We start from the raw sequence: 11,116 nt of genomic DNA, 5'->3' as shown, positions 1-11,116 counted from the left end.
CCCCCCCCCCCCAACTACGATCAAATTAATCATATCTTACACTGCTTTTCAAAAGTTTGGGGTTCGTAAGTCTCTTTTTCTCATCAAAGCTGCATTTATTTAATAAGAAATACAATAAAAACTGTAATATTGTGAAATATTGTTACAATATAAAAGGACTGTTTTGAATACGTTTTAAAATGTATTTTATTTCTGTGATGCAAAGCTGAATTTTCAGCAGCTATTACTCCAGTCTTCAGTGTAACATGCTCCTTGAAGTTCAAAAGAACAGCATTTGAATTAGATTTTTTTTTAATATAACAATATAAAAGTGCTTTCTGTCATTTAATCAATTTAATGCATCCTTGCTGAATAAAAGGTTTCATTTCTTTCCCCAAACCTTTGAAGTATATACTGGTTCAAGAGTCAGAATTGATGTCTGGCTATATATATATATATATATATATATATGTGTGTGTGTGTGTGTGTGTGTGTCAGGGTTCTGTCATTTTATTAATCATTTCGAATGGACCTTGGGTCTTGATCTGCTGTTGGTGACATCTGAGTTTGTGGCCAGTGTTATTTGAAACACTGTCTATGGATACATGCCTCCAGATATTTTCAGTTTATTTATGATTTGCACTAATTTAGCCCTATATCAGTAAACTAGACTTCACATAGATTTCGATTTGAATTTAAGATGTGTAAGGAAATTGGATTAAGACATTATTTCACCCATATTGGAACCATTTTACTAATCTGGACTGTTCCCACCAGTCAGTCAGTTTTACTATATTTGTGAGAACATTTCCAGGAATCTGCCACTCAATTATAGCGAAACAAATACACTAGGAAAACACAAGTTAGCAGCGTTTATTGAATACAGTACTTCTTTTTCAGTCCCACCCAGATTTGTTCTGCTAGCATATCAGTGTTCAAAGCTCAGTCAGCCCATGGAGAGTTAAGCCAGTCTTGATATACACAAACAGAGACGCACGCTGAGCGAGCTAAAAGTCCGCCACACACTGTCACGGCCCGCCGAGCTCCGAGTCAGCTGGGCCATGTGTGTCCGACGGGCTCCGTTCTCTCCGAGATTGCTTTTGGTTCGCACACATTCGCACATTCGCTCGCACTGAACTCTCACACAGGTCTGTTCTTGTTACGGCGGCCCAGCAGGAGAGCAGATTTCAATTAACACGGCCAAGAAAACAAAGCGTCTTTGGACACCGCGGCATAATCCTAAACACATGCAGTCGACTGGAGCTGTGCCAGATTTGTGTCATTGCGATATTTGTGTGTGTGCGAGTGCCTTTGCTTACATCTGTTGTTTGACATTCCGTACCATGCCAGAGGAACATTTTCCCACTAAATCAAAGTGAAAATGCGTTTGGAGGAAGATGATAGCGGCACAAAACACACACATACTGCAGCATGTTACATGTAGTATTAAACTTTATCTCTTGGGTTCCAACTAATGAGGCTTTTTCGTATTTAAATAACATGTTTATTGGCATTTTCGCAGGCCGTGTTCCTGAGATCGTTCCCGACTGTGTGCTGCGAGCTGCTAAAGATCTTCAGCATGAGAGAGGTGGCAAATCTGGCCTGCGACACGCTGAGCAGCCTGCCTGCCCTCACGCACACGGACTGCCCTCTACAGGCCGTCAAACTGCAGTGCATGGCCAAGACCGTGGAGAGTCCACTTTACGTCAACCCGGGTAAAGGATCTCACACAGTTTTCTGTTTTAAAGTAGTTCAAAGTGAATAATTATTGCTAGAAACATTGTAAAATCAAGTCTAGGTTTATTAGAGGCCATCTAAATGCTAGCGTACACTGTGCCTATGCTGTTTAAAGGGACAGTTCACCCAAAAATGAAAATTGTGTCATTAATTACTCACCTGCATGTCATTCCAAACCCATAAGACCTTTGTTCATTTAGGAACACAAATGAAGATATTTTTGATGAAATCTGAGAGCTTTCTGACCCTCCATAGACAGAAATGCAACTGACATGTTCAAGGCCCAGAAAGGTAGTAAGGACATCGTTAAAATAGTCCATGTGACATCAGTGGCTCAAGCTACAAGAATTTCTTCTCTTCCGTGTCAGACTTTGATGCGCCTAAAAAAAAATCAATGTTTTGTATCATAGATACATCAGGCTTTTATGGCTCATATAGTTTGATATTTTTTATTCAGTGGCCTAAAGTGCAGTTGAATATATTTATATGGCCAAAAAGTAAATTCTCTCAATAATATGTATTCGTAAGATAGTATTTAAATGTTTAGTTTTATGATCAAAGCTCTGTAGTTTTTATTGTGGAAGCAAAACTTATAAAGCAATGTAATACAAATGAGGGTTAAGAGATGAATAGCTAAACATTCTTCAAAAGCCTGACTGTATCATATTTGATAATGACATTTTACCATGATTTTTCTAAAAACTGATGTCAAGCAAGCCCAACTTACTCCAGTCCAGTAAAGTTATTCTTGCTTTTACTTTATCAAAATCAGTAAAGATTTCACAACAGAAAGACCTGAACATTTTACAATTAAACTAAAAGGTCTTTAACTTGCTCAAAAATGATAAACTATCAGTCAGACAGAAGGCATGTAGTAGATTGTTGTACAACAGTTTTTCAGCAGTTTTGATAATGGTAATCCTTCAAAGGCCTTAGATATTTGCGTGTCAAATACGATACAGTAGGCTTTATAGGATTAGATGCTACTTGATTCTTATACTGTATGTGTGTGTTGTGTTGTCAGAGTCGAGGTGTGTGCTGTTACCTGTAGTGCTGCGTCTGCTGCACACACACCTGCAGGAGCAGAGGGAGCTGGTGCTGTGTGCCAATATCCTCACCAGCATGCTGACGCTCAACACAGCTGCCACGGTCAGTCTTGCACTAAAACTCTGCTGCTAGAGACCTTTTCACACCGTTTACTTCATTCTCTGCATCAGTTCCTTCATTTGTTCTATTTATTGGTTAGTTTGTAGCTCTTGTCCTTTTTTATTTATTTATTTTTTTCTAATTAGAATTGCTGGTGAGATTTGGTACCTATTTTATTTGCTGATTTTGTAAATAAAAAGGTAAAATTATATTTAAAATGTTATGGCTTACTAATTTATCTAAAAATTTTAATGAATTATCTAAAAATAAGTTTTAGAAAAAATGTAATTAGTACATTTAAAATCAAGTAAAATAATCTATCTATCTATCTATCTATCTATCTATCTATCTTCGGTTTGTCTGTCTATCTATCTATCTATCTATCTAACTTCTGTTTGTCTATCTATCTATCTGTCTATCTGTCTGTGTGTCTGTCTATCTATCTATCTATCTATCTATCTATCTATCTATCTATCTGTCTGTCTGTCTGTCTGTCTGTCTGTCTATCTATCTTAATTATGTAACCAAATAAGTTTAAAAAAATAATAATAATAATCGTGACTTCCTGACCTGTATGTAAATTTAGCGATAAGGGAATTTGATGTGTTGAAATATTTTAACCTGAAACGGATGTTTATTCAATATTTTCTCCTTTTCTACAATAATGTAATGGGGCTTTTCTTTGTGAATATTTATATATGTGATTAATTTTAATAAATAAAATAAAATAAAAAGTCTGTTTATGTCTCTGTAGGAGTGTGGTGTGTCTGAGGAGGTGAATCTGGTCATGGAGAGTCTGTCTGGAGTGTTACTCAGAACTGTACTGGAAGTGACCAACCGGCCTCAGCCTGCCGCCACATCGCTGCGCCTGCCGTACCAGGATGTTACAGTACGCGTGACCTTTTCTGATGATCTTTGATTTTTACTTCAGGGAAAGTATTTCAGTAAATTGAATAACAAATTAGATGTGTGTGTTTCAGGGTGAATTTGTTGCCTGTTTGCTCACATTGCTGCGGCAGTTGAAAGATAAAGAATACCAGCAGCTTCTCAGCAGATTTCCCACTAAAGATGAACTAACGGTAAAATCATTTGATAAACCTTACCAGATTGCAGTGTGGGTGTTTAACCAGCTTATTCTGGTTTGATAACAGTGATTGCTGTAGTCTAACTTTACAATCTTGTTTTCCAGAGTTTCCTCCTGCAGTTATTCACTGTCTTCAGGATACTTATCCGACCGGACATGTTCCCTAAAGACTGGACTGTCATGAGACTGGTCGCTAATAAGTAAGTGCGGAAAACAAAACCTGAAATGGTTCATATATAATCTCATTCAGCCATAGAGATGTTTCATTGCTTGACGTTTCTGTTTGTTTGTGTGTAGTGTCATCATAACCACCATCTTATATCTCTCCGATACTCTGCGCAACAACTTCCTTAATGAGAAATTTGACTTCAAGGTAAAGAGATTTTACATTTGCTACAGTTCACTACTGTTTTTATTTATTAAACTGATCAAAAGTGAAAGACTTTTGAACTACTCATGCAAATTTAAAGTTGAACTGCAATGGATATGCAATTTATTTTCTAAATGCAAGTCTGGCTTTTTCTGTTGTCTTACTGCATTTAAAAAAAATGCAAATATAGCCTGGATCATTTTCTGGATCATTTACTATTAATTATTATTTTTATTCATTAAACTGATCAAAAGTGAAAGACATGTATAATGTTATGTGAGCTTTGCTGTTCCTTTGAAATTTCTATTCATCAGAGATTCCTGAAAAAAAAGTCACACAATTATTAAACAGCACAACTGTTACAACATTGAAATGTGTCTTGAGCAGCAAATCAGCATATTAGATTACATTTTTTAAATAATAACAGTATTTCACCATTTTACTATTTTTATTATATTTTTGATCAAACAAATGCAGCCCTGGCTTCTTTCAAAAAACCTTTGTGAATTGAACCCACGACCTGGCTGTTGCTAACATCAAAAGTTCACAAGTTTAATTTTATTACAGTAAATATGATGAAGTATGTGAAACATCTACACATAATCTTCATTCTCAACTTTTATATAAATAAATAAAATAAAGATGTTTATATACTACAGATTATTATTTTTCTGCTCTCTAATGTACTAAAATACCAGAGAAAAATTAGCATGCACTGCATGAAATTCACTAATAACTTGCCGTCACTTTTACTATTTCATTAAATATACTAATATATTCAGATGTCTTTAGTACCTGTAGATCTAGAATCTAAAAGCCATTAACTCTAATCTAAACTATAAAAATGTTGGATTAATTAACCTGTAAATAATATAATATAATATAAAATAATATAATATAATATAATATAATATAATATAATATAATATAATATAATAATGTTATTTAATATGGCAGAATCAACTTGAATACAGTAGATCACACCAGGAAAAAAAACATTATGGGTCAGATGAAGTAGAAATATTTCCTTGCATATTGTTATTTACAGTGTGCTGTATGGAGAGAAAAAAAAAAATGACTGCATAGGAGAAATGTCTTCTTTTCTGTATCTCCTAGAGCATCCTGGGAACATGTTAAACATGTGCCTGCAGTACAGATAATCATCGTCAGCATCTTAATTAGCTCTCTTTTTATCTGTAGGTATGGGAGTCCTATTTTTATCTCTGTATAATATTCATCAACCAGCCCTGCCTCCAACTGGAAATGTTCCCGCCCTCCAAGAGGAAAAAAGTCCTGGAGAAGTGAGAGCCCTTCTTGTTCTTTTCCTTTATATGATCAGAATCCTACCGGGAATGAGATTGAAAGATTTCACGATGTAAAATAACACATTCTGCGTAATGCGGCGATATTAGTGATTTATTGTATACTGGATTAATTAGTACTTTTACACCGTGAGCAATTTGCAAGTTGCACCATGGGAAAACCATTTTGCAATTACCACAATACCCAGATTTGATGTGATTCTTTTTTGTTTGTTTTTAAAGGTACGGTGACATGAGAGTGATGATTGGCTGTGAGATTTTCAGCATGTGGCAGCATTTGGGTTCGTCCTCTTTCACAATTCTGCATTGAGCGCTTATGGAGTCACATGACCGGTGCATATAAAAGCAATATATGATTTTGTCTCCCAGGTGACTACAAGTTAAATCTCATTCCCACCCTGATTGGTCCGTTCATGGAGGTGACTCTGGTACCACAGATGGACCTGAGGAACGTCCTCATCCCCGTTTTCCACGATATGATGGACTGTGAACAGCGACGGAGCGGCAACTTCAAACAGGTGCTGAAATCACAGTGACATAAACATGTTTGAACACGCGAGAGCAGCGTGATGTCCATGTCACAATAAATCATGTGCGGGCATCAGAGTAGAACACTGTGGATGAGAGGAAATCGAGCTTGTTTACCAAGATCGTGTCGCTCTGGAATGGAATCATAATTTGAAAAAGATTGTCAGCGAGATTTTGAGCTGCTCATGCAAATTTAAAGATGAACTACAATGGATATATAATTTATTTTCTACATGTAACTCCGCTGTCTTGCAGAAAGAATAATGATTTAAAAATGCAAATATAGCCTGGAATAGTCATGCATATGATACATGATGATATTTTTGGTGCAGGAAACCTTGACTAACATCATACTGTAAGTGGATTTAAAAACATGCTGTAAGAATGAAAACTGACATATTAAGGATTAATTTTTTTTTTTTTTGGACATTTTGTTTTTTAAAGGTGGAGGCCAAACTAATAGACAAACTGGATGGCCTGATGTCAGAGGGAAAAGGAGATGAGACATACAGAGAGCTCTTTAACAACATGTGAGTTTTAATTCTTTCCAAAATCGTGATGTTTTGTAGCTGCAATGAGAAATTTTTATAAATTATAATTATATTTATATAAATTTATATAAATATCACGTGCTATAAATGATGAAATATAAATATAAAATAGTCTTTGCTGTTGTTCAAAAGTTTGTGGTCAGTAAGTTTATTTTTATTTTATCTTTTTTTTTTAATGAAATTAATACTTTTTGTCAGCAAGGGTGCATTAAATTGATCAAAACTGGCAGTAAAATCTGGAGTAATGATGCTGAAAATTCAGCTTTGCATCACAGGAATAAATGACGTTTGAAAATATTTTTTAAGTTGTAATAATGTTTCTGTTTTTACTGTATCTTTCATAAAATAAATGCAGCCTTGATGTGAAAGACACTCTTATGACCCAAAACCTTTGAGCAGTAGTATATAAATAAAAAATATTGCATATTTTATATAAATATAAAATATTACAAACTATGAAATATTTAAAGTACTATATATTCAATTTGAAAAATCTAATCAAATATTCGAAAATGTTTTTCTATTTTTCTGCATTAGAATTCCACTGTTTGGTCCGTATCCAAGGTAAGACCCTCATTAAATATCATGTACTATATACTGTACAGCTGGGTGTAACAAAATAAAAGGGTGATCAGGTCTTCGATTTCAAAGTTTTATTGTTGTTTTAATTAGTTCTTATAATATATCTGACTTAGTCTCCTGAAGAAGATTGAGAGAGAGACCTGGAGAGAAAGTGGCATTTCCCACATCGCTACCGTCACACGGCTAATGGAGAGATTATTAGATTACAGGTAAAGCAGACACACTCACATCCATACAGCATACAGTACAAACACACTCACGCTTTATGCATGAGGCTCATCTCTTCACAGGGACTGCATGAAGATTGGCGAGGTTGATGGGAAAACAATGGGATGTACAGTCAACCTTCTGGTTCGTTTTGGATATAAAATATGACACATTTGATTATTATAGTTATTTGGAGGCAAACTCCAGAAAAAAGCATGTTCTGCTCACATTGTCCTGTTCTTTTCAGAACTTCTATAAAACCGAGTTGAATAAAGAAGAAATGTACATCCGTTATATTCACAAGCTCTATGAGCTGCACCTGAAGGCACAAAATTACACCGGTAATAATCGCTCAACATATTTGTGTTGATCTGTATCGTTTTCATTTTTCATTTTTTACTGTCATTTCCGCACCAATTAATTTGAAATAATATTAATGTAATTTAAATTTTACTTTTTAAATGCAAATTGTTTCAATAATATTATTAATATAATAATAATACTAATAAATATTGTCCTATTCGAATATTATTTACTGTTATAAATGACTATTTTCTAATAATTTTTTAATGATCTTTGTGACTGTGTTGCAGAGGCGTCCTACACTCTTCTGCTGTACGATGAGCTGTTGGAGTGGACCGAAAGACCTCTCCGAGAGTTCCTCACGTACCCCATGCAGAGCGAATGGCAGAGGAAGGAATGCCTTCATCTCACCATCATACACAATTTCGACAGAGGAAAAGTGAGTCCATCTCTCATTTTAAGATGCACCCCACCCATCATAAAATAATGAATGTGACTAATAAGGCTTAATGTTGAAGGATCAGGGCAGCTACTGTAAGTAAAAAGCCAAAGGTTTGCAGCGACAACTTTATGTTCAGTATGTTCTGATTTCCAGCTACTTAACTGTAAATATGGACAACATAAGAGAAGTTCTTTTCTTCCTACATACTGCCATCTTGTGGCTGAAACCTACTGCAACCGTTTCGATGAGAGCAGGGGTCCTTGTTTGTAGCTAAAATTATACTTTTATGTTTGAAGTATTACTGTTATTTAAGTCTTAAAAACTGAACTATTCATTCCAGTGCTGGGAAAACTGCATCATACTGTGTCGAGAGCTGGCCAATCAGTACGAAGCGTATTATGACTACAGGAACCTCAGCAAGATGAGGGTAAGTGTTTCCACTTTACAGACCATGCAGTATGTATAAGTTTATGTATTTTATTTTTTTAATTATTTTTATTTTGGTATTAATTTATTAAATACATATTTAACAAATAATGTTTAATCTTTTTTAGATTTTTTTACATTTCTTTTAGTGCTGTCAAACGATTAATCACGATTAATCGCATCCAAAATAAAAGTGTGTACTGTGTATATTTATCATGTATATATAATTACAAACACATGCATGCATATATTTAAGAAAAATATGTTATGTTTATATATTATATGTATTTATATATAATATAAAATAAAATAATAAAAATATATAAATGTATATACATGTAATTATTTTCAAAATATATACTGTATGTGTGTGTATTTATATATACATAATAAATAAATAAACACAGCACACATACTGTACATATATTATGTAAACAAAAACTTTTATTTTGGATGCGATTAATCGCGATTAATCGTTTGACAGCACTAATTTCTTTATAGTTTTACAGTATTTATTTACTTATTTTTATGCACACTAGTCTGCAGTTCAAACACCCAGTGGCTGTAAATACAGCGCTTATTTGAACTAAATTGAGTTGTTACTATGTTCATTACACTTACGGCCAATTGTTATCCTAATGAGGCGTTTGGCTTTAACTGTTAAACTGAATCTCCCTGATTGTTTTTTGTTTATTCTGTTACACAGTCGATTGCTTCACAGATTGTGGCAGTAATTTGTCATATTAACTGCTGTTTGTGTTACATTGTGCTCAATGGTCTGTTTTATTTGCATGTTTGATAGATGATGGAAGCCTCTTTCTATGACAAAATAATGAACCAGCAGCGGCTCGAGCCAGAGTTCTTCAGAGTCGGCTTCTACGGAAAGAAGTTCCCCTTCTTTTTAAGGGTATACAATTCTTAAAAGCATATTTGTATTATACTTATATATGTTTAGTTTAGTTTAGTTTAGTTTTATTTATGCAGAAGAGCATGGTGGAAAATATAGCACAGCAGCAATAATACAACTTAAGACGACTGGGACGTAACCAGACCCACAAAGCTTCATGCTCTTCCTCTTCTAGATGAGTCAGTCGAATTTGTTTGATGATGTTACAAACATACAAGGCAACTCCTCCTCCCCCACCTCCTTTGCGATCCCGCCGATGTATTGTATATCCAGGAAAAGTTACAATTGAATCTGGGATACCATCATTTAGCCAAGTCTCTGAAACGGCGACAACTGCTGAGTTATTATTCAGTGCTACACTGTGCAGCTCATCACATTTGTAGCTTAAAGAACGCACATTAGAAAGGAGAAAACCAGGCGTAGATGGTATTGATTTGTGTTGGTTTGTCTTGATATGAATTAAGTTCTTAGGTTGGTAACAACAGTGAGATAAAAACATTCTTTGCCCAGTTGGCTGTCTTTTAATATCCACAGCAGTTCCACATGAAGTAGGGCGATTTCCAACAATTGTAAATATTGAACGAATATAATTTCTCCCAGCTTTCTTACCCCTTGGGCGAGATCTGAGTCGAAGAATCCCATTTAACTGCAGTATGTTCTTAACTTCAGGAGCCAAAGGAGATGCACATCTTCTCAGACTGTTTGTATACATATTATTTATAATATATTATAAAATAATGTAAAATAATAAAAGCTGATTATATTAGCTAAATATTTTACAGATATCGCTGTCTTGTATAAATTTTTCACTTTTGGGTGAATTATGGCTTATTCAGTTAAAGTGTAATCCTGTAATTCAACATCATGTCCTCTAGGGGGCACTTTCCTTCCAGATCTCACTGCAACTCATTTATAATTTGTAACATTTCTGCAACATTTCCTTTTTATTGAGCTATTCGCATTTTACCCAATTGCTATTTGTATTTTCACACCACAGTGCAATGTGTGGATGATTGTAATGGGAATGGAGGGGGAAATGAGAATGAATTAGGAATTATGAAAGATCTCTAAACTCTATTCTCATTTAGTCCCTCAAACAGTCAATATTGTGTCCAGTGTCTTCCACTTTCCTCATTACTTCTGTCTGTGTGTGTTGCCGGCGGTCAGAATAAAGAGTTTGTGTGTCGAGGGAACGATTACGAGCGTCTGGAGGCCTTTCAGCAGCGGATGCTCAGCGAGTTTCCTCACGCCATCGCAATGCAGCACGCCAACCTGCCCGACCAGACCATCCACCAAGCAGACGCGCAGTGTATCCTTAATTTTTTCTTTTTTCTTTTGTTTGATATGAAAGGCACATAAAACGTCAAAATGGTTTATATATATATATATATATATATATAATAAATCTACTAAAACCTAAAATGTTTTTAAAATACATTTATGTTATGCTAAGTGTACTACAAATATATTTACATATGTATGTACTTAATAAAAATACCCTGCAATTGTACTTTTGGTATACTACACTGCTA

At 34.8% G+C, this 11,116-nt stretch overlaps 1 protein-coding gene across 1 annotated transcript in view; it reads left to right on the top strand.

The window, feature by feature from the left end:
• The window catches only part of LOC107753657 (dedicator of cytokinesis protein 4-like), an 81,102-nt gene that overhangs the window by 55,726 nt on the left and 14,260 nt on the right, over positions 1 to 11,116 (top strand). Inside the window, exons 23-40 of the mRNA XM_016569864.1 lie at positions 1,502 to 1,694; positions 2,741 to 2,865; positions 3,617 to 3,751; positions 3,843 to 3,941; positions 4,052 to 4,146; positions 4,244 to 4,319; positions 5,517 to 5,617; positions 5,861 to 5,919; positions 6,008 to 6,156; positions 6,611 to 6,696; positions 7,255 to 7,281; positions 7,413 to 7,508; positions 7,590 to 7,650; positions 7,754 to 7,847; positions 8,100 to 8,248; positions 8,592 to 8,678; positions 9,480 to 9,584; positions 10,752 to 10,893. Coding sequence (XP_016425350.1) covers positions 1,502 to 1,694; positions 2,741 to 2,865; positions 3,617 to 3,751; positions 3,843 to 3,941; positions 4,052 to 4,146; positions 4,244 to 4,319; positions 5,517 to 5,617; positions 5,861 to 5,919; positions 6,008 to 6,156; positions 6,611 to 6,696; positions 7,255 to 7,281; positions 7,413 to 7,508; positions 7,590 to 7,650; positions 7,754 to 7,847; positions 8,100 to 8,248; positions 8,592 to 8,678; positions 9,480 to 9,584; positions 10,752 to 10,893 — 1,879 coding nt within the window. The remainder of the gene's footprint in view (positions 1 to 1,501; positions 1,695 to 2,740; positions 2,866 to 3,616; positions 3,752 to 3,842; positions 3,942 to 4,051; positions 4,147 to 4,243; positions 4,320 to 5,516; positions 5,618 to 5,860; positions 5,920 to 6,007; positions 6,157 to 6,610; positions 6,697 to 7,254; positions 7,282 to 7,412; positions 7,509 to 7,589; positions 7,651 to 7,753; positions 7,848 to 8,099; positions 8,249 to 8,591; positions 8,679 to 9,479; positions 9,585 to 10,751; positions 10,894 to 11,116) is intronic.

The sequence above is a fragment of the Sinocyclocheilus rhinocerous genome, unplaced genomic scaffold, assembly GCF_001515625.1.
Source record: "Sinocyclocheilus rhinocerous isolate Xijiao unplaced genomic scaffold, SAMN03320098_v1.1 scaffold200, whole genome shotgun sequence".
Taxonomy (NCBI): domain Eukaryota; kingdom Metazoa; phylum Chordata; class Actinopteri; order Cypriniformes; family Cyprinidae; genus Sinocyclocheilus; species Sinocyclocheilus rhinocerous.
Note: the sequence above shows the minus strand (reverse complement) of the source record. Positions and strands in the feature narration are given on the sequence as shown.